General features: G+C 37.8%; 11 protein-coding genes across 11 annotated transcripts; 5 read left to right on the top strand and 6 right to left on the bottom strand.

Moving 5' to 3' along the window:
* Positions 1 to 170: 170 nt before the first annotated feature.
* Positions 171 to 2,001, top strand: BDF20DRAFT_853637 (origin recognition complex subunit 5 C-terminus-domain-containing protein). The gene is made up of 3 exons (XM_053080143.1): positions 171 to 347; positions 425 to 709; positions 802 to 2,001. Exons 1-3 carry the CDS (start codon positions 273 to 275, stop codon positions 1,960 to 1,962), a joined length of 1,521 nt encoding a protein of 506 aa, XP_052939430.1. The 5' UTR covers positions 171 to 272; the 3' UTR covers positions 1,963 to 2,001.
* Positions 2,002 to 2,101: 100 nt separating this feature from the next.
* On the bottom strand, positions 2,102 to 2,779 carry BDF20DRAFT_998584 (uncharacterized protein; the record flags this gene model as incomplete). The annotated part of the gene is made up of 4 exons (XM_053085466.1): positions 2,554 to 2,779; positions 2,396 to 2,473; positions 2,229 to 2,315; positions 2,102 to 2,163 (listed from the first exon to the last, which is right to left on the bottom strand). Exons 1-4 carry the CDS (start codon positions 2,735 to 2,737, stop codon positions 2,102 to 2,104), a joined length of 411 nt encoding a protein of 136 aa, XP_052939429.1. The 5' UTR covers positions 2,738 to 2,779.
* A 1,927-nt stretch (positions 2,780 to 4,706) lies between these two features.
* BDF20DRAFT_832944 (uncharacterized protein) lies at positions 4,707 to 5,233 on the bottom strand (the record flags this gene model as incomplete). The annotated part of the gene is made up of 3 exons (XM_053078590.1): positions 4,707 to 4,843; positions 4,993 to 5,173; positions 5,231 to 5,233. 3 exons carry the CDS (start codon positions 5,231 to 5,233, stop codon positions 4,707 to 4,709), a joined length of 321 nt encoding a protein of 106 aa, XP_052939428.1.
* A 449-nt stretch (positions 5,234 to 5,682) lies between these two features.
* BDF20DRAFT_832943 (lactate permease) lies at positions 5,683 to 8,100 on the bottom strand (the record flags this gene model as incomplete). The annotated part of the gene is made up of 8 exons (XM_053078589.1): positions 5,683 to 6,364; positions 6,459 to 6,880; positions 6,968 to 7,038; positions 7,122 to 7,318; positions 7,404 to 7,461; positions 7,533 to 7,663; positions 7,729 to 7,842; positions 7,910 to 8,100. 8 exons carry the CDS (start codon positions 8,098 to 8,100, stop codon positions 5,683 to 5,685), a joined length of 1,866 nt encoding a protein of 621 aa, XP_052939427.1.
* A 1,522-nt stretch (positions 8,101 to 9,622) lies between these two features.
* BDF20DRAFT_910601 (uncharacterized protein) lies at positions 9,623 to 11,777 on the bottom strand (the record flags this gene model as incomplete). The annotated part of the gene is made up of 3 exons (XM_053083724.1): positions 9,623 to 9,696; positions 9,763 to 10,311; positions 10,400 to 11,777. The coding sequence occupies 3 exons, from the start codon at positions 11,775 to 11,777 to the stop codon at positions 9,623 to 9,625; spliced, it is 2,001 nt and encodes a 666-aa protein (XP_052939426.1).
* Positions 11,778 to 12,667: 890 nt separating this feature from the next.
* BDF20DRAFT_303890 (uncharacterized protein) lies at positions 12,668 to 13,769 on the top strand. Its single transcript, XM_053075152.1, has 4 exons — positions 12,668 to 12,895; positions 12,983 to 13,058; positions 13,124 to 13,290; positions 13,364 to 13,769. Exons 1-4 carry the CDS (start codon positions 12,781 to 12,783, stop codon positions 13,474 to 13,476), a joined length of 471 nt encoding a protein of 156 aa, XP_052939425.1. The 5' UTR covers positions 12,668 to 12,780; the 3' UTR covers positions 13,477 to 13,769.
* Positions 13,770 to 13,793: 24 nt separating this feature from the next.
* BDF20DRAFT_303911 (uncharacterized protein) lies at positions 13,794 to 16,053 on the top strand. Its single transcript, XM_053075153.1, has 3 exons — positions 13,794 to 15,119; positions 15,202 to 15,686; positions 15,769 to 16,053. The coding sequence occupies exons 1-3, from the start codon at positions 14,063 to 14,065 to the stop codon at positions 15,781 to 15,783; spliced, it is 1,557 nt and encodes a 518-aa protein (XP_052939424.1). The 5' UTR covers positions 13,794 to 14,062; the 3' UTR covers positions 15,784 to 16,053.
* A 278-nt stretch (positions 16,054 to 16,331) lies between these two features.
* BDF20DRAFT_799547 (uncharacterized protein) lies at positions 16,332 to 17,265 on the bottom strand (the record flags this gene model as incomplete). The annotated part of the gene is made up of 2 exons (XM_053076341.1): positions 16,332 to 16,777; positions 16,851 to 17,265. Coding segments are annotated over 2 exons (861 nt in total), but the record flags the coding sequence as incomplete, so codon positions are not given.
* Positions 17,266 to 18,158: 893 nt separating this feature from the next.
* BDF20DRAFT_853603 (ribosomal L28e/Mak16) lies at positions 18,159 to 18,796 on the bottom strand. The gene is made up of 3 exons (XM_053080142.1): positions 18,679 to 18,796; positions 18,390 to 18,566; positions 18,159 to 18,302 (listed from the first exon to the last, which is right to left on the bottom strand). Exons 1-3 carry the CDS (start codon positions 18,721 to 18,723, stop codon positions 18,204 to 18,206), a joined length of 321 nt encoding a protein of 106 aa, XP_052939422.1. The 5' UTR covers positions 18,724 to 18,796; the 3' UTR covers positions 18,159 to 18,203.
* Positions 18,797 to 19,251: 455 nt separating this feature from the next.
* Positions 19,252 to 20,686, top strand: BDF20DRAFT_832937 (uncharacterized protein; the record flags this gene model as incomplete). Its single annotated transcript, XM_053078588.1, has 4 exons — positions 19,252 to 19,410; positions 19,624 to 19,688; positions 19,816 to 19,960; positions 20,561 to 20,686. 4 exons carry the CDS (start codon positions 19,252 to 19,254, stop codon positions 20,684 to 20,686), a joined length of 495 nt encoding a protein of 164 aa, XP_052939421.1.
* A 118-nt stretch (positions 20,687 to 20,804) lies between these two features.
* Positions 20,805 to 21,906, top strand: BDF20DRAFT_853599 (uncharacterized protein). The gene is made up of 4 exons (XM_053080141.1): positions 20,805 to 21,136; positions 21,213 to 21,349; positions 21,431 to 21,624; positions 21,718 to 21,906. The coding sequence occupies exons 1-4, from the start codon at positions 20,854 to 20,856 to the stop codon at positions 21,863 to 21,865; spliced, it is 762 nt and encodes a 253-aa protein (XP_052939420.1). The 5' UTR covers positions 20,805 to 20,853; the 3' UTR covers positions 21,866 to 21,906.
* Positions 21,907 to 21,922: the final 16 nt, after the last annotated feature.

The following is a 21,922-nucleotide window of genomic DNA, read 5'->3' as shown; positions in this document are numbered from 1 at the left end:
AAATCGTACCTTTACGAATAGAGGAGGAGAACTTTGGGCGTAATTGCACTAGTTTATTTTTCTTTGTTGAGCTGAAGCACTGTCCGTCACCCTGCTGGTTTACTCCCGGGCACAATTTTTGTCGGGCCGCATTTTATTTGCTTAAAATGTGACAGAGTTCGCTCTGCCTAAAGAAAAAAAAAAAAAAAAAAAAATTTTATGATTTCCTCATTTATTCAAAAGGTTCCCTTCTTTTACACATACCGTATTGTCTATTGGAAAGAAAGACTCGCATGGAGCAGTTAAAAACTCTGTTCCCTGGGAGAGAAAAGGAAATTGACTTGCTAGAAAGTGTTACGTCCTTTCATGTATGTGTCCCTTTCAAGGAACCTTTCCCAATGATCCAAACCACGTCAGTTAACTTATTCCTCTTTAAACTACGCAGTCTGACTACAACAGTTATTCATCCCAAAGTATCTTTGTATATGGCCCACCGTCCACAGGCAAAACATCGGTTGTCTCAAATTTTTTTGGTCAACAAGGAGCCTATGTCAATTGTATAGAATGCTTCACGCCCAGACTTTTATTTGAACACGCTTTCAACCAAATTTCAAGCTATAAGCCAACACATGCCAATGGTTATACATGCAGTAGAAGACTTGATAATATACAGCAGTTCGTGAGAGCAATCAAAGAAATTGTGCCTCTTGACTCAGCTACGAAATATCTGGTACGAACAGTGCAAAACTGAACTTTCGTGAAAAGAAAAAAAAAAAAAAGTGTAGTAACTTACCATGCATATGTGATATTTGACGTTATCAGATATTGGACAAAGCAGAGCGACTACGTGATATGCCTCCCACAATTTTACCCAGTTTACTCCGATTATCAGAGATTACAGAGCGAAATATATCCGTTGTACTCATCAGCAACCTCGTATTTGAAAAGTTCAGATTGAAGGGAGGTGTCGTCGAACCATTTATTATACGATTTTCTGAATATACAGAAGAGAATGCGATTCGCATACTAGAAATGGATTTTAGAGAATCGACATCGTTCTTAGCAGATACGCCAAAGCCTTCTGTAGATACTTCTTCAAGTACAACCACTTCATCAACCACATCCTCGTCGACCACATCAGATTCTTCTGAAGCAGCATCTGATATGGACGATACACCTTCCTCACCTCGCATAGACCAAACTTTTTACAGATTTTATATACAGAATCTGTACGCTGCACTGTATCAGAACTGTAAAGATTTGAACGAATTGCGTTACTTTGCGTCTCTTTTATTCCCTATTTATATTCAGCCCATCAAAGACAACGTGGTTAAATTGGATGATCCCAACAAGCATTTCACACTACTTAAACTCGCTCAAAAATACTTTAACGAAGTGACTGAGAAATTATATCTACGAGAACTATCCAGCGCAGAATGGCTGATGACTTCGAGAGCTGCACAGATGACCCACAGCGGTGTGAATAGTCCTGCATCTACAAGAACAGATATCAAATTAAAATACGGTGGGGTTTTAGAATTGCCTTATTATACCAAATTCCTGCTTATCGCCTCTTATTTGGCTTCGTACAACCCACCTCGATTCGATGTTCGTTACTTTGCAAAGTCTACCCACGAGAAGGTGACAAAGAAAAAAGGCGGGGGAACACGAAAGACACCCACCGTCGTTGCTCGGAAGAAAAAAGACAATATCCGTCAACAGCTATTAGGCCCGAAAGCCTTTCCGGTAGAGCGTATGTTGGCGATCTTTTATAGCATCCTTGACGATGATACTCTAGAAGATACAGTGGATGTTCAGTTACAATTAACAAGTTTGACTACCTTGCGCTTGCTTGTGAGAACTACCTCCATGGAGCGTTTGGATAACGTCAAATATAAATGTAATGTAGGTTTCGAATTGGTAAAGGAAGTGGCTAGATCAGTGAAATTTGAAGTGGAAAAATACCTCTACGACTTTTCATAGGAATTGTTTAAATGAAATAAAGGATAGTGCAATAACTTATTTTTTTTTTTTTTATTGGGTGAAGGAGGTATTAATAATGATTGAACAGTGATGGTAGGTATGGAATTTATCAAGTGGTAACGCTATATAATAGCATTGCTTATAAATCTACGCCGCCAACAATCTTTTCCAATCCTTGAACTACGACAGGAAGTTCATCATCTAAAGGTTACGTTTAAGTCAATAATTGAGCGGGGAAAGAGCAATTGTTCGTAACAATGAATTACCTTTGATTACTTCTTTTTCATCATCTTCTTCGTAATCAGTCTCTTTGTCGTCCGGACTAGAGGAATCTGTAAGATCGTCATCCTCGCCTATAGAATTATATTAGTCATATTGAAACTAGCGATAGCATGTTGAGAACCTCATGTGTCAATAATAAATGTAAACCTACCTTTGCTTGTTGTTTGTTTTTCTTTGGCTTCTGCAAGGGTCTTTCTTAATTCTTGAGCAAACGCTTGCACGCTGTCATCTGATGCAGGTAATAATATTCATTTTGTCAATATAAAAAGAAAATGGTAAGACGGCATCCATATATTCCGTTAGCTTTACCTCCACCCATATCAGTAGCAGGGTCCACAACATCTTCCAATGGATTAAACTGCAGCAGGTTTTTATGAGCAGCAAATGATGGCTGTCGTTTAGTGGCGCGAATTGGAAGTGCAGCAAGACAATGCATGAAGCAGAAAAAAGTGAACGATAGTAGGATCCAGTTAGCTTGTTTTTTAATGAACATTTTGGGAAAATCAATGAAATTGTATAGTATAGCTTTTTAAACAATGCAATTCAAATTAAAGTCTTTCAATCCAAAGTTAGATCTTTTTATATGTTTGATTTGCTGAACAGCCCACTTCTATGTTGTGCCATATGAAATCTTGGTTTCAAGTACTTTGACATCTATTGTAACAAATTGCTCTTTCTAAAGTTTGGTTCCTTCAGTTATGATGTTATTGCTAAGCTTGACTGGCTTCATTTCCTTCATCAATATTATATGCAGACTAGTTTTGTTCCTAATGCGCATAAATGATGTAGAACCAAGAATATTTACATTGCAAACGACTCTTTCAGGCTAACTGCAAGTCTTAATTGTTTTTTCTTTGCTTCACCTTCTCGGCAACTCGTTTGCATCCTTCTTCGAATTTTTGTTCGTTAGACTATATAAAATGAAATGAACACCTTTCTGTCCGTCGATTTTTGTTATCTTAATACCAAGGCATCCATGCTACAGTGCAAATCATTAAAGTCAGCGTTTAAGTCAGAGACAATACTCAGGCATGATTCGAAGGAAGATCTACGCAATCATGTCGATTCAAAACTATGTCAATTTCTGCACACGATATTTGAGTACTGGCCCAAACTTTTAACTCTGTATGCTCTTTGCATCTTTCTAAATCGCTTATGATTGGCTCCCTCAAATTTCCTGTAAGCTTTTCGCAAAGTAATTAACCCTATTTGGTCTCTGTCTTGATTGTGATACTTTTGAAAAAAATAAAAGAAAAAAAAACTGAGGAAGAGGATGAAGAAGGAAGAATGGATAATGTTATATTACATCACAGGAACAAAAAAGTCATAATAATCGGTGATACAGAAGCGGAAGACGGTCGAAACGCGGTGCTCAACAGTGGATAGTTTGATCAAAATAAGCGATAATCTTCAATGACACGAGGAGGAGGAGGAGGGGGACAATAAAGATATCAAAACAAATAGGCCAGAATTGCTGAATCGGATTCAAATCGGGAAAGTAAGGAGACAAGTACAGCATGTTATAGCTATGTTCTATAATAATTCCACCAATTTTTTCAGCTGTACAGTATGTATGGTAGCATTATCCATAATGAGCCAGAAACCCTTCATCTCCGAATACTTATCCATTTCATCCAAATTATCAATTATAGAATTCATACAATGGTTGGTGTACTGTTGACCATTGTTGAATTTTTCTCTTCTTACTAGGTGGCATAGGTTGTGTTACACACCTTCAAATACTAAACGCGTTTTTATGAACATAGAATCATATTAACAGTTGTACACGTCACTTTGTACCTCAAAGACAAACGTATACATAATGCTGCATTCTTACTGGTTGATAATATCAGGAACGAGTATTTAACTCTTTTTTTTTTTGTTTCGCCATGAACGCTTCCCTCTCTGATTTTCAGTATACAATAAAAGGACTAAAGGACGTTCACTGAACCAAATAACAACTACAAATATCACACCTGGCACTGATTTCATATCAAGCTTTCTATTACAAGATCAACGCGTGATGGACATTATTGTTAAAGCGATAATTGGCAACATATCTGCAGCTCCCTATATAGTTTAGGGAGCTGTGAATAGCCCAACAAATCCGTATCGAATGCTTTATACATACCGGAGCAGAAAATCTGGCACCAATTTTAATAGAGGTGCAAAAGTGAATGAAGAATTCATTTCAAGAGCAATTACGTATTGCTTATCTCTAAAAAAGAATATGGACAATCAGCAACCTTACTGATTATTGCAATCAAAGCTGTTACGAATAACGGCAAATCAAATTTCGTAAATCATGATGAAGATTATTTGAACGTTCCTGAGTGTGGATTCTGGGCAAAAAAATGCTTTATCATCACTGCCGCCTCAATCCAGGCTCATTTGAATCATACCCCGTTGAAAGGGTTAATGGCTTTGGGTTCTTCATACAACAGAAAGGGTCCATACTCTCCCTAGCAAAAAATATGACCCAACAATATAACTTCTGCACAAAATTGCCAAGGATAAGTTTGAAGATGTATGTCCTGCTGAAGCCGTAATTCTAGCTTTATGTTTTCAAAGCAGGCGTCAATTTTCGTAAAATCATTGGCTGCATAGAAAAGAACGAACCAAAAGAAAAAGTGATGCACTATACGTTAAATGGTGCATACTTTTTCTGTTGGTTCGTACAAGGAAATTTGATGATAAGCAAAAGGAGGTAACGCCGACAGAAGACACTCCAGATATAACAAACCTTACCGCGACGCCGTATCACGACAGACGGTTGACAGTAAATGATGACGATTTTGTTGGCAATTTCATTGCCAACAAAACCGGAAACATGAGTTGGAAGCGGTGCTATGAGGAGGGGAAAGTAAAAGGCTTCTTTTCGAACTACACATGTTGGCAGTCGTTGAAATCGGCTCAAACCAGAAAAAGCCTATCAAAAGACAAAGAATAGGAATAGAAAGTAATGTATAACAAAAAAAAAATTTACCATATTTATTGTTACTGTTCTACATGATTAAGTAAGATTTTATACTTGAATCATTGCTATGTAAAATGTTATTCTGTATATCGATTATACAACGAGTCAACGCGATAAATACTTGCAAACGGTATTCATGAATTTAACGATGTTGTCATGATTGACAGGTCAGAGAGCACGCGCTGACGATTTTTCTTCCTCAGGATAAATAGCTTTGTTTGTTTTTATTTTTCATACACGAGAAAATGGAAGCAACAAATGTTGGATAACAGAACAGACAGTGCTCAATTGGAAGGGTGTCCATCTCTGTCTGTTTTTTCTTAGACAAATGTATATTACGGTTCTTTTTGTATTATAGGGCATTTGATATGATTGATTCAGCTATTGCCTAGATTATACCTTATATGTACACTGTGATATTATTTTGTATAATTTAAAGGAATATAAATTCTATGTGATAATTAAGGCGGAATAATGCCGGGGATTCCATATTGTTGAACGCAAGCCATAGCGCCCACAATACAAACCAAAAAGATGGAATGTAAAATTGTCTTACGGAGTACTCGGCCTTCTTGTCCTTGTAAACCGATTGTGGATACACCTGTAGTCAAATTCTGAGGGGAGATCATTTTTGAGCAGATGGCGCCACTGGAGTTAGTGCTAGCCATCAAAATTTCTGATAGACCAATTTGTCGAGCTGCCACCACTTGTAGATTACCAAACAGGGAGTTAGCAGATGTATCACTGCCTGATAGAAAGCATGCGAACCAACCCAACCAAGCAGATAAAAAGGGGAAGGCTCTTCCTACTGAAGATAAGGTCAAACCGATTGTATAAGCGATACCCGAGTAATTATATAGATAGGCAAAAGCCATAATGAACGAAACAGTAACGATAGGGAAAAAGACTTGTATCGCGGTTTGACGGAATGCTGCCAAGAACACACGAGGATGTGAACCGTTCCATAAAACAAGACCACAAAAAGGGATAGCTGATATCAAAATTGCTGTACCTGTCGCAAGTGGCTCGAACGTCCATATTGCGTCATAACGCTTTTGATAGAGGGTTAGATAGACCTCTTGATGCAAATGTGGCCATTTGACAGGCGTTCTGCCGTAACTAGGAACTTTGGCAAATGTCCAGCTGTATATATGGCAGAAGTATGTAGTTAGTTGAAACTGTCCAATTCTCTTTTATCAAATTCATTTCTCATTACCAAATGAAAAAGAACACTTACATGATGACGACAACTACAATAAGAACCCAAGGACTCCAAGCCAAAAGCATTTCCCTTATTGTGAGCTTATCTATTAGGAGCTGCTCTGTTGTTCCTTCTATCTCTCTATCATTGTTACTGCCTACTGCTGCATGTGTTCCATCAGGATCCTGTATTTCTGCTACCTCTTCTACTTGCTGCTTTTCTTTCGTATGACTCATATAGGATGCATTACCATCACTCACACTTCTGTTACTACTGCTGCGATGACTGATATTATTCTCTTCATCTGAATGTTTCGTATCGACTGCAACCATACGTGCGTGATATTCCGGTCGATACTTTGGCTTCCAAAATTGTACAAATGCAATAAGGGATACCAAAGAAATAATACCTGCAATGAGATCAGGAAGCTCTGGGCCTACGAGATTAGCGAAAATTCCCTATTGTGGTGAAACCAGTTTTATACAGAATCGATCAATGTTAGGGTACGAATTGTCAAAAAGGTGACAGAAGATTTTAACACACACCTGAATAACTGCAAAGGATAGACCTGCAACAAGGCCTGCTGGCCAACACTCCAGTAATCCAGCCCTTGGACCTATACAATCAAAATTCATAAGTTGGATATCCGGTCTTTTTTTTTCCGCAAAGGTCAGGATTTGCTGAAATGAATTTCTCTACCTGCATAAAACAACAATGCATAGCAAGGGAGAAACAGACTAAGCAAAGGTAATTGCCGACCCATCATTGCAGATAGTTTCATAACGGGCAAGCCTGTAATAGATGCTAACGTAGTCACAGGAATACCTAAAGCACCAAAGGCGACTGGTGTGGTGTCAAAAATTAAGGTGTAAGTCAAGGCATCAATTGGGTCAAAGCTATGGTTCACACGAAGAAAAAAGTGAGCAATTTTCTCGCTGAATCTCACACGATGTAATTATTTTGTATGCAAATTGTACTTACCCTACAGAGACCATCAATGAGGAGCATATTGCTCCAGGCGTACCAAATCCAGCAACACCTACATAAAGTGATGTTTTAAACAATTTATACGATAGCCTTCGTAATCTACACTTTTACAGTCAATACTACCTTCTAAAAGCGCGCCGAAACTATATCCGATGATAAGCAAAATGATTCTTTTGTCTGGTGGAGTGTAAGCTAAAATCCATCGACGAAAATAATCAAAAATGCCTGAATGAACAGCTGTATTATAGATAAACCTATAACAAAAAAAATGTTAGAACATAATTTACAAACATTTGATTATGATGGGAAGTTACTCTACATAGCGTTCACAACGATCCACATAATGGGCCAATTCGCAAAGACAATACCATTGCCGATGGATTCGAAGGCTTGTTGTGCTGGCATATGCCAACCAAAGATTGCAATGAAAATACTATAAAATTCCAGCAACTCAGTTTGTTTTCATTTCTTCACTATTGCAAATCTATTAACCAATTTACCATACAATTAATCCTGCTAATGATGCATAGTGTGCAGGTAATTTAAATATGCCCAAAAGAACCAACACTAATAGTAATGGTATGAGGCCGACAAAAAAGGACCCAACTAAATTGTTGGCGATAGGCGCCAATTGCTGAACGAAGACTCCGTCAGTCTCAGGACCAACAGGTGCAACTGGTATATTCACCATGATGAATGGATTATGTATTTGGAAACAGGTAATGCCTCAATAAATAGCTGAGAAAGCCGGAAAAGGTGAAAGTATAGTAAGGTTAGGGGTAAATGGGAAGTAGAAAGGAGAAGAAAAAGAAGAGCCTTCAAAATATCCATCATCCTCACTCACGCCTCTACATATTTTCGAAGAATTTCATTTTTCATGCATAATTTGTACTTAAGTCGACACTTTCCCCTTGTTGCTGAAGTGTACGATGATCATCAATTTTGCGTCAAATTTCAAGGAAAACCAATTCTTGTGTCCTGTCAGCAATACAAAAAAGTTTAGCTTTGTGATTTCTGGATCACCATCAAAAAAGATTTGAGAAACTTTTTGATTCCGTTTGTAAAGATAATTCATGTGGGGAAATAATATAAAGTAGTACACTGGCAAAGAATTACCATAATCCACTTTTAGATTTAGTATTTCTTGTATAAAGGGCAAGTTGTAATTCAGAAAGTAACCTTATCTTGAGCTTCTTTTTCCTGGGTTACCTTTGACGTTCAGTTGCAAGAGAGGCATGCCAATGCAGTTTTCTATTAATTGAGAAGACTATGCTGGTCTTCTAACAATGACTTTGCGTCATCAGATGCTTTTTATTTGGCTGGTGCTAAAGATATTGGCGTTTGCTTCTTCATCTGTCTGAGAAAGTTTGACATATGAACGGGAGTATCGTTTGAGCATTTGATTCCTATGATGTCTTGACGTAAAATATAAATTGATATCAAACTATGCGCTTCAGTCCGAGCAATTGGCAGTTTAGATAGGAAATGTCTCTTTATGGTAAGTAACAAAACAATCAATTCCAAATTAAATTCATCCTAGTATACAACTGATTGAAGTAATTCGAACTTTTACTTTCTCAAAGATCCTGTTGCCCCAAGTAACATTAGGCAACGTTCTTCCTTATTTTTGGGTTGTGCAACGATTCCGCTATGGAGCCTATGTCCATTTGGGAGTTATTTTCCTTCTACGATAATTCACACACGGAACGAAAAACCAATGATCTGTTCCTTTCATTTATTATAGGTATACAGTACAAACTAATTAGACAAATGGTTGGAAAGGGAACTGTTATCAATAAATTCCGTTTTGGGCAAGAAAATCAAAGCAATAGTGAAGCCTACTCCTAATGGGTGTCTGTCATAGATTATAAGCTCGTCAAGAATGTTATTAACATAGTAGTGTTGGTTAACATTGCACACTACTACAAATTATACTATATGACTCAATTCTTAATTCCTCAGGAAATAGATAATATTTCCGGAAAGATATGTTTTTAGAAAAACAAAAAAAAAGAAAAGCTATTTCGTAGTAGAGTATTTACAAATGTTCTGAAAGGTTGTGTGCCAATAGCTCCAAAAGCACCGTTTAAGATAAAAGTACAGTTACTAAAAACACAAAGATATAACGAAAAGAGTAACCATAGCAATTTGAGGATTAGCATATTAGCTATTATAGAGTAAAAACATATAACTAAAAGAAGTGGCATAAAATGTTACAAGGTAAAGGCGTTGGGAGAGGTTATCCGAGGTATATCTTGCTTATTTAAAGTGTTTATAACCAGCACATCTGGCAAAATGTAAGAATGATTAATTTTTGGTCAGTGTGCTTTTTGGCTATTTTTCTTTTCCTTACCTATCTGCATATTGTTATCAAATAAGTGTTGCTGTTGGTTTGATGGGTCTTGATCTTGCTGATACGTGTAGTTACTGCTATTATCATTATTTTCATCCATTTGAGGTGTTGTTACCGATACTGCTACTTCCTCCTCAGATGAACGATACCTATCATTCATAGTTGTTTGATTGAGATTGTCTCCCAAAGTCATATTTGGTGGTAAAAAGTGATTCGGATAATGATCTCTCTTGATGTACATTTCTTTTCTACGTTTCAGTAGTTTGATCATTTTTTGAGCGTTGAAGACTGCTAATTCCACTGAATTATCAGGTCTTGTGGGTGTTGAATTAGGACATAGGAACCAATATTTTCTCAAAAATCCTGGTGGCACGAACCAACAATCAGGATTACCCAATTCCCCACCGATGAACATAGCAGAATCCAGTAAAAGATTGAATAGCTCGTTGGCGTTGTAGAAATCCTGAAAAATGATCATGTAGTCACGCATGGTAGGACCAGGAATTAAGTCAATTCGTGGATCATGAGGGATCTTACGCTGAAGTTCCGCTGATGGAGGGAATAAAAAAGAAAAAGAGCAAGAAAACATGAACATCATATCTCTCAACAATTTGATAGGATTATAAGCAAGTCTTACTAGGGGTTAATAGATATCGATTATCATTTTGATCGCGCATCGTTCGCATACGAGTCACTGCTTCCAATGGCGGAATTGGGCCGTCTACATAGACTTTGTTCGATGCAGAAGATGTTTTCTTTATATCTATCCAAAAGTCTTCTTCAACGGGAATATCTGAATAGGATTCATCGCTGTTGACATTCTCAGCCGATGTATAGGATGTTTGGTGTTGCTGCGGCTTAAATTGTTGTTCTTGTCTTTGTTCATGTCGTTGCTGTTGAGAATATTGCGGTGGTAAGTCTGGAAGCTGCAGTTGAATAGGCTGTGGATGTGCTATTTGTGACTGTATTGTGAGAGGAGGCTGCATTGTCTGTTCCAATGGATCTGTAAACAATTGTTGTGGGAGCATTGATCTAACTCCCGGCGGGATGAAGGGTGCTATTTCCGGAGGCAACAGAGTCGACCAAAGTTCAGGAGGTGCATCCTTCATTTGACTCATTATATCATTCATAATGTTTGGTTGCAGAATATATTCTATCAAGGTAGGATCCAAATTTGAAGTTAGAGATGGGTTTGCTTGGATATAATTCGCTATGTTATCATCGCTTATTGTATTTGCATCAAACATTGGTATTCGGTTGGTTTCCGCCATGTTCAAAGGTGACAGATGCTGCTGTTGTAATTGAGAAGCCATTTCTGAAAGAACGGACGATGGCTGGTTGAGTTCTGGTGCTGTAACCGAGCTCGAATAAGTTGTTGTAAAGGAATATGTCGGTGACAATGATATAGCAGGATCAAGCTCGGAGGATCTCATTTGAAAATGTTGCTGCTGCTGCTGCTGCTGCGGTTGCTGCTTTTTCGAAAGATTGTCATCGAGTTGTTGAGAGCTTCTTTCTTCTTCTGTGGCAGTGGTGGTGTCGACATTAATAATATTGCCATTGCGATCAAGAAAAAATTCCAACGATTGGGGTATATCTTTAGTTCTGGAATAGGTTGTTATATCTGAACCCATCCTATCCCTGGAACCTGTATCCCAAAATTTTGGTACATTAATACAATGTGCCATACAAGCAATTTTGAGAGTAAGTAATTGCCCCTTCAAGTAGTTATTCTCGTATTTGAGCTCCTCTAATTTTGTTTGTAGATTCTTTATGTCCTTTAGCGCTTGATCACGCATGTGCATTGACTTTTTTATGTTGATTTCTGCTTCTTTCATTTCGCGGCGTTTACGTTCACGAAAGGCTCTTTGCGCAGCTCTATTCTGTGCTTTTCGCTGTGCTGGTGATGGCGGATTAGGTTTCCTACCAGGTTTTCGACGGGGTTTGATAGGTTTGCCATTAAGGTCCAAATTGCCCAGTTCATATTCAGGGTCAAAGTGTTCAAACGATATTGTCATTGTCGGTCAATTGTTACTGTATGCACTTCAACAAGTATTGGTATCTGGTATATAATCAAGAGTGGTAATCAGTGGGATTGTGGAATGTGTAATCAAGTAGAGGCAAGAAAGGAAGATATGGAAATAGACAATTCAAATGAGCAGAGAAAAAGAGAGTATAAGTGGGCGGTATGTGCGTCTGCTTATGTGTGTGAATGGTGAGAAAAGCAGAGCTACAGAAAGAAATAAAGAGCTGCTCCATTTCAATTGCCCAAACAGATTTTGCTTATATCCTGCTATAATGTATTTGTGTTACAGACATTGATTGAAATAAGATCTTATTGTAACCACATGTGAACAGAAGTATACACAATTGTTAAACTTTATAGGCAAAGCAGCGCTAAGAAAAAAAGAGGTCGTGTTGTTTACAAGAGGACAAGAGCTTATAGATGCACTGGAAAACTTGTACTCAGTTCAAGTCTATAATCCGATATGTAAACAAATTCAATTGACAATTCTGACGTTCAACTCAATGCAAATGCGGTAATGTACCCTTATCCCTTGACAAGCTAGAACAAATCCAGGAGAAAAAGTTAATCTTTGCACATGAAAACTTTTCATCATTATCCCTTGCAGAAAAACAGTAGATGATCTTATTGAAGATTTCCCTTTGGCCTTTTTTTTTTTTGCACGGAGCAGACAAGGCTCTGCCCTAGAATCATGCAAATCACAAGCGCACGGTTGGCCAGCATATGCAGACATTTCATGCAAAAATTCAAACAAAATTAACATTAGCATTCATTCCTTCGAGTCACTTTCTACTATGGTCAGGGAGATATTACGAGTTTTCATTAACAGTGACCTGTCAGTATTGGTAATATAAGGGGCCCTTGTCTTTCATGACGAAATTAGCACTTTTTTTGAACAATGAGATATAAAACAATGAACAAAGGTGAGCTTTTCTTATTTTTTTTTGCTATTCTTCTCTTGTCCCTTGAACCACAACTTCTTGTGAGCGAACGGTATGAAATATCTGCCCAATATATTTATCTTTTATGTGTTGGCTAGTTGGCTTTTTGCCGCCTGCCATAGCCATTGTGATTGTGATCGTAATGATAATGAATGCATCACTGATTGTGGTAAGAAATTGTAGTACTATATGCTACACCTGTTTGTATCTTGTATATTGAATAATAGGCTCATGCATTCGATCATATTGAAACTAGTAATTGAGGCAAACGATTGTGTCACCGCTTGCAAAGGAGACGTTCGTTGTTATCAGAATTGTATTGATGATAAATGGTAACTGTTTTAAGAATGAAGCAATGTCCTAGTTAACCCGCGGCTCATTGCGATATTTATAATAGGCCGAATGCAGATGCTTATGGTGAAGGCTACAATAATGACTATAAACAAATCTTGAATCCATCTGTTACTGTTTATATTGCAACAGCAACAGTTACGCAAGGTCAAACTATCACAAATAACGCTGAAAATCAACAGCAAGGTACGTCCTCCGCTGCAGTTATTTCAGGTAAAGGGTCCTAAGCGACTACATCGATGACCCTTGCGTATTTGTACTCAAACCACATTAATTTGAGCAATAGCAACCACAGCAAATTCAACGTCTATATCATCGGCAAGTTCTGTATACACTATATCTATCATTTCTGTATTTGCAGCCTCTCTCGTTGGTGCTTCAATTATAAACACACTTTAAAACAAGAGGTAAAAGAATGGAACACCGAAAATGCTGACTTCGGTTGATATGGTTTTGGATGAAACCGACGGATTTTTCCAATCAACCTTGTAATTCTATTTCGATTGAAGAAATAAAGAAATATAGAGATTTGGTAGCAAATCAGCGTTTTTCAACCCAGAACATCGGAATCAAAAGGTTACTTTCTGTATAAGTGAGTATTCCAATTTGTTGTTGTAACTGGAGGTCTACGGGAAACTCGCTTTGCACTTTGATCACGATTGAAACATGGATTTGCAATGATTTACTGCGTTTGCATTATCCAATCGAATGACAGCCGTCTTACTAAACACCTTATTCGTCAGTAGCCTTCAAGCGAACGGATCAGTCAATTTGAAACTCACCCATTAATCATTTCCTTTACTTCATTTGGGCAAATTATAAAACTTTCTCTTCTTCCATGTTTTACTTCTTACCTGTGTTTTAATCTACTCTTTTCATTTAACCTTTACTCCGTTATTTGTGGGTTATTATTTTCAGAATCTGTTCTAAATAGAGTTATTTTTTTTTTCAAATACAAACACAAAAAAAAAAAAAGAAAAAAAGAATGGACTCTTATTTAGCCAACATTGACGTGTATATGCAAGAAAGACAGCAGCAGATACCTGCGTCTGCTACGTCAACCTGCGAACAGCAGCAAACCACTCAACAAATGTCAGAACAACCTACAACACTGCATGCATCAATTCCTTCCACACAGCATCAGCAACCACAACAGCTTCCTTTTCATGACATATGGCTTAATAGCATACATAATCTATCGCCCAGTCCCGTATACAATGTATATAATGAATACCCTTCATCGACTCCTGTAACAACTTTGTCTGATCAAAACACCTTTAGCACCAATAGTCATCCGCCGTCAGAGCATATTGAAACGCCTATTACTCATACACTGCCTATTAAGCATAAGAAAAAGCCAGGCCGTAAGCCAAATCCAGCATCACCTGCACTTCGTAAGGCTCAAAATCGAGCAGCTCAGCGAGCTTTTCGCGAACGTAAAGAGCGTCATTTGAGAGAACTTGAGACCACTATTCGGAACTTACGAGACCAAAACCGTAAACTAAAATCACAGCTTGATGCATACAAAACTGAAAGTTGGTATCTAAGAGGTATTGTTTTGACGCTTCAATTTGTATGTATGTACTATCAAATCACTATACCTACACATTCACCTTACATGACGGAAGAGGATCTGATAAGATTGATGGAAAAGTCTCCGAGGGATGTGGATATGCGTGCTACGGAAGCTTATCTTGAAGCATGCAGGAGAAATAACAAAGACATCCAATCGATCTATGAGTTTGTGAACGAACAACAACGCAGCAATCATGTAAGTAGTATGAATGGAGCCACTACCAGTAGCATGGATGATATAAGCATGCCTATGGAAAGTACTATGAATCACGGGCGAACAACTATGCAAATGAATGAAGGCAGCTGTAGCAGTGTTTCTGATGCAGAAACAAATGGCAGGGCATCGTCGACAGAATGCGAGCAGCGTACCACTTCTGAACGAGTCCAAGAACAACAGAGCCAAGATATGATGAGGGATAGTTCTACGAGCGAAGAAAATGAACAATCTGTGAATGACAATATTAAAGGTAAACCATCTATCAAGCCATAACAACAATAGAATCTGTTTATCTTTTCTTCTCCACAAACTAATCATTCATCTGGATATAGCTATTCAACAAATACGACTGCAGCTCGGCGTACAAGCTGTTTTGTCAAACGCATCCACGCCAAATCAATCTGCAGTTACAGCTCGACTGAAGCCCACTTTATTGCAACTCTCAGTTCCTCATGATCCTCGTATTGACCTTATACCGACACCGCACACCAGGGACCGGTTTATCATATTCAGAGATCAATTTGTTGTGGGCCAGAAAGAATGTTATGATAAATGCTTCAATATGCTGCTAAACGGTGCTGTATTTCATGGAGGTGATCCTACGTTAAGCGAATGTTGGGAACTACCAGAAGAATATTTTAGTGAATATTGGTTTTTGACAATTAATTACGATGATGTGAAAGGAACAAATAAATGGAGACGTCAAAAAGGTTTGTGTGACGTTTCTCCCGGGCCTGTAGGAAGAACGGCAACCGACAGTCATACAGCTGCAATGACATCAGTAACGTCAGTAACTACTAGAAACCCTATGCCTACTGTAAACCAAATCAATTGCAATCTACAGTTACTGAGCAATAACATTCATCAGCAACAATTATTAAATTCTTCTGCAAATTTAGAGAACGGCGATGTGAATGATAATGCATGTCTGTTATTGGATGACATTACGCGCGATATCCCAGCTCTGGAACAAAGACAGCAGCAACAGCAACAGCATGATGTTTTTCTAAATAATAATACTGCAACCATATTTAGATGATTCTCGATGGTCATAAGTCTAATTTATTTTTTTCTCCCAGTCTTACTCAGAATACTAGCATTTTTGCATCGTTATGCGCCTCTTTATTTGAGATAGCAGCGGCATATTACTATCAACAGTTACAATTGTTACCATGTGTAAAACAATAAAGACTGCGGTTATTGAAACATATATACGGGCTTTGTCAATTTAGTAAATGCGATGAAGTTTATATTCTATCTCTGCGAAAGACGAGTAACAGAATTGTACTATATATAAACAATGCTGCCCTTCGTCAAATCCATCCCACAGAGGAAGACGTTCGAGCATTTCTTAAGGAGCAATTCATTTGTACCTTGATAAATAACAATAAATACCTTTCGCGCACCGATTCCTACAATCCCGTAACAGGTTACTTTATCCACAGAGAAGACTTCAGTCTTCTTTCTGAATCAATGCGAATCCCTTTACAGCGAGGTGGCCACTATCATTCAATATCCAAAGATCATATTTTGTATGCTTGTTGACACGTGTTTGATGGGCATTTACGGATGTTGACGAAGAGTCAGCCTGAGATGAGGCTGACTTTTTACCGCAGACAGTCAATGGTCGGTTGACATATAGTGGTGATAAGCATTTATATTCGAATTCTACTACGCGGTCATTAACTGCTTCGTTCTTTTTCTCTAGAGCTAATTGCTGCTGAAGCTTTGATATCATAAGAGTTCCACTCAAGGGACCGTGAACTAAGCAATCCGGATGGTTTTCCTCTAAGGTAGAATATAGATAGTCATAATGGATCTTGTGTGAATTAAATGTCAGAGCCGAATAACGGAAAAGCATGATTGAACTGGGATTTACAGTGAACTGGAAATCCGATTGCTTTTTATCTATGGTAAATATACTTATTATCAGTCCCTATATTCTTTACTCTACATTCCTGAATTGTTAGGAAAAGCTTACATCTAATGCCCTTCGGTGATTGCGTAGGTTTCTTCGGATAATATACCATACATCTTTGTTCACTCATACACCAACCTTTATCGTTTGACACTTCCTTAGTAAGAAAGAGACGAGCAGTTTCACCTAATCTTCCTGTGCTATTGAATTCGGTTCTGTCTAGACTGGTCGTCATTTTTGCGTGGTTATTTAAACATAGTGGGTTTTCGAGAGAAAATCTAAGCTTAGCTCCCACCCACATACGGTGAGCAAAGAATTCCTTCGGCGGAAAGAAGTCCATCTCATAGCCATCACTGGCTAATTCAGATTCCTTAAGACGCGGGGGAAAATAAGCTAAATGATAGCAAGGAGGAACAGCAGCATCATCAGTAACATTTTCCTGCCTGAATTGATTGTCATCACGTGAATTTCCTACAACTGGGGGAAGAAATCCATCATCAAGCGTATGACTGAGTAAATTCGCTGTAGACCAGCCAATATAATCATATTCCACCTTGCTTCCCTTTTCTTTAATAACACGTTCCCAATTTTGTAGAGCTTCTTCGGCAGTAGATTTCGTATTATTCACACCAATTAAGCCTTGTGGAGCACAAGCACTGCTTGTTGTTGAGTAAGAAGCAGCGAAAATTTTTGCCACTTTCTTTTGTAGGTTCTGCCTTGATAAGGACAATGATTGTTGACTTAAGCCTGAAAATAGCCTTACTAAATGTAATTTATCCATGTGATAAAAAAGGATAAGAGGAAAAAGGAACAGGAAAGGTATGATTTCCGTTTAATGTTTGCATTTCAATAGTTTGGATTTGAAAGACCGGGAAAAGTAACTTTTTCTAAGAAGCTGACGCATCAACTTCCCAGGGACCTCTTTTCCCCGAAAACTACAGAAATCGAGTTATAACATGCTTCTACGGACTCTAGCGAAACCCCTTACACAGCAACAACGATTGCAGTTTTCTGCCTACTCCACAAGTTCAAGAAGCACAACAAGCTTTTATGCTCAATTTGGGCCGCCCATTATAAAATGTACAGTCATTGCTTCAGCAACAACCTTGGCATTTCAATTGTTATGGGAACATTTAGAATATCAAGAATATCGGGATGAAGCTGATGCCACTATACATAGATTAGAGGAAAGACTGAAATCACTGGAACAAGGCCGTTAAGCGAAACAACAAGATACATAGGCCCTTTCTTAATCGCAGAAAATTGACAGATACACATGTATGACTTTTTTTTTTTTTATATCTTTTCCAACATTCAAGGTACCGCCTTTCAATTCATTCTATTTTACAATCATTTTACTGTCTTTTATTCTGCTAAATTTACAAATAAACTAATAAGATGTAAGGTTGAGTATACTTAAGCCTTGGTGGCACGACGACCCTTGGATTCACGCTTAGCATGGACCTTCTTGGGTTGTTGAGAGGAGATAATAGCAGAAGCACGAGCAACGGCAGCCTAGATGCAAGATAGTAGTTGTGATGAGTTATTGATAACTTATTAAACTGTATTTGTGGATTGTGTGATCAATAAAATGCAACTTACAGCGCGAAGATCAGGACGGTAACGGCTCTTGGCAATCAAGTTAGCAACAGACTTGGCAGTAGCGCGACGGGTCTTAGCGATGACAGTAGAGTTGGCAGACTTGGCAGGGTAGGATTGCTTATCCTTCTTTTGAGTGACGACACGAACACCGCGAGCAGCGGAAGTAATAGCAACAGACTAAAGAAATAAATAATTAAAGTATATGTCAACACTCTATCCTGCATCTTCCCATATCTTCAATTTTGATTGATTCCGTAATTATTCAAATTTGCTCCTTCGTATTGTTTACCTTGGGGTTGGCAAGACCGGAGTACTTGAAAGAGTTGACATTCATCAAGTTGGAGGGTTCGGAAGAGAATTGAACACCTTGACGCTTAACAAGGAAAGAGTTGTTATTTCTGATGATAGACCAAACCAAATCAGCACTCATTGTTCTACATGTAGAATGATGATGTTTAACATTTTTGAGTAATTAGTCGCCTTCACAAAATAAATAAGCCACCAGCGTAACCATAGGCTCGTCGTATATACTTACGATAGATATTAAGGGAAGGAAGAGGGAAGGTTTGTAATTCAACCAATTTTTTTGATACTTTTCTCTTTCCTCTAAGCAAGCGAGATCAAGAATTCGATTGGTTAATTTTCTTGTGGCTTATCGTGGGCTTTCTTCTGCAGCGCTAGGAGAAATGCACTTCCCACAGGCATAAAGCTTTATGAGTCTACATTAGGTTACGATATAGCCATGTAAGAGGCTTACTAGAAAACATTAGCAAGGCAAAGTATTTTTATATACGTTCGTCGATGCTTGCCGCTCCAAGTTTTTTTGGAACAAAAGGGCGACAATCGTAGGGAGGGAAGTGAAATGATATTAAAATTTACGTTTCCGAAAATCTGTTATACGATACGCTGTGTATACAACCGTTGTTCAGGCCAATACTGGACGAAAATCTCTGAAGCAGTCAGAAGTCATACCGGAAACACTTATCAATCCTTTAATAAAGTTCTGAGACTCCTAGAGATAGTTATGAATTTATATTATAAAAGCATACATATGTATATCAAATTAAATTGCGGTTCTTTTTGTTTCGCTTATCAAGTCGCAACATATTTTTTTATGGTGCTACTTTTACCATGGCTTTGATTACCGACGCTCTTCAGCAAGAACTTAGGAGGGCCATTTAACCTATTCAAGAGTGTTTTGATAATAGTTCACTGAATATATTTTTGCTTTTAGCTTATGGAATACAAAGGATTCGTTTCCACAGAGGCTTCTACTGTTGATCCTTCAAGCATCCCCTTGTGAGCGCTTTGTAACAATTTTTTTGTCTGTTTTCTAGATAGAGGCAACTTATTTTCATAGAAAAGCTATGTTGATGATTTGATATGAGGAAGGCGGCTATGGAAGGATGTTTATTGCTGCAGATAGATCAATCGCTTTGTATCGCCTTTCTGTTCGAGACCTTGGACCTGTGTGTTTTCTTCCTCCTGTGGTATTTGCTGTTACTGGCATCATACTTACAATGTTACCCATTGTTGTAACTGCACGGGAACGAGTAGTACGAAACGAAATAGTGAGAAAATTGTCCATAAAAATATCTATGTGAGTACATCTGGAAAGGATGAGAATGGCATAATCACCTCAACTTTTTACTGTAACCAAACGTGTTTGTGATATAAGCTATGTAATCCTTCATCTCAGAAATATCACGACGTATGTAGGCTGATACGCTAATCCCCTTGAGATTTACAGAGGATTACACTTGATATATAAGCTCATTAAATTGTCATCATAGAAGCCTCCTGATCTAGCCACTCTGCTTTAACAAATGTTATAGCCTGAAGGCTAGCATAAAAAATTGCTTTTATAAACTCTGTAAGCATCTCAAATTTGTTTATTAAAGTATCTGTAATACAATTCATTTTGCTTTGTAAAAAGCACTCTTATTTGAAGCAAGAAATAAAGTGTTCAAATAAGGCAGTGTAAAGGTCATCGAGTGTTAAACCACATCTATACTGTTGCTAAATTCATATAACCTTGCTAAAATACAATGAGGAATCAAAGAAAGGTCGCTATGCAGTGATGCTGTCATAGACAAGGCTGCTAAAAACTACGTAACGATATAATAGTGATTTGAAAATGTCTATCATAAATAATATCAATAGTTTAAAAGTTTTTGGATGCTTTACAGGTAGCTGCTGTTCACAACATCCTTCGTATCCAAGCCATATCTTTAACGTCCGTCCCTGCTTTGCCTAAAAGATTCTCATCCTTGGCTCTTTTCCATTTAAACGTTTAAAAATTAAAAAGTTCGAACATTCACTTTTTTGAACTAGGTTGACAGGTTGAGAAGCTCCGCGCATAATTGCTGAATTTCGACCCTGTAAAATAAAATTAATGCCCCCACAAAATTAAGGTACTGGTACACTTTTTTAACTGTAGATCTATTTCATCTCAACAATCATAATGTCACTCAATGCCTTACGCCGACCTTTCTCAAGGCTTTTTTTACAACAGCGCTCTTTATACACGACAGAAGCTGTTAGCAAAGTTCAAAATGGGGAGACGACAAATCATGCAGCATTATTAGCCAACAAATTCATAACGCACGCCAAATTCCAACGTCAGCAAGCATACATAGCTACGCCATTTGTTTCTATCCAGCATATTCCACCTACAGCCACTCTAGAAGATATTTATAAATTAGCAAGAGAAGCTTTTCCTGAAGGGGACAAAGCCGTCAAAGAAAGTAAATTTTCAGAAGCACTCTTGAAGAGATTATCATTGTCAGTTGTCCTCATTGATTAAACAACACATTTTTGTAGTTATCTTTTGTCGTAACCAATATTTCAATTTAAATGGGCGTTGTATCGTATCTATGGCTAGTTCTGAAGACGCTACTCGATTTATTCATTATGGTAATAATCGCACGTTAGGAGGTAGCATACTGAAAATGAACTATGTGAGTATGGTTCCCAATCTAATGATGAGAGTTTTGAAGCGTACTCTGCACATATACTAATTTGCAATTACGATTAAACAGACAAAGGACGTGACAAATGATTTTCGTCGCCCAGAACTGACATCTATAACAGACTCAACAAATTTTTCTGGTCGATCAGTAGTTATAACGGGATTTCCGAAAACAGCCTCCGGAGGAACTGTTTTAGGGCATTTGCGTGCGAGAAACTTTTTCCCTATTGAAGGAATAGAAGATAATATAGTCCAGTTGAAGACGTAAATGTTCAAAATTAAGATTGGTTTGAAAAGAGAGACCTGATTCTAACAACTCACTCTCCTTCTTAATTCTCTTTTTTTTATTGTGCTCAGGAACCCTCAATCTATGGTGTCGAAGTTTTTGATCAAATTTGGATCTGAAAGCGAAGCATGGCGTTGTGTACGAACTTTCCATAATACATACTTCTTATTGAGAGATAAGGATTTAAAACTAAAGCTTCATGTCAATGTAGCTTATTAGAATAAATCAAACATTATAGAATAACTTGAACACACAAGAAGACACTATTTATTTTTT

This window comes from Mycotypha africana (assembly GCF_025528875.1).
Source record: "Mycotypha africana strain NRRL 2978 chromosome Unknown BDF20scaffold_2, whole genome shotgun sequence".
In the NCBI taxonomy this organism is placed as follows: Eukaryota; Fungi; Mucoromycota; class Mucoromycetes; order Mucorales; family Mycotyphaceae; genus Mycotypha; species Mycotypha africana.
Note: the sequence above shows the minus strand (reverse complement) of the source record. Positions and strands in the feature narration are given on the sequence as shown.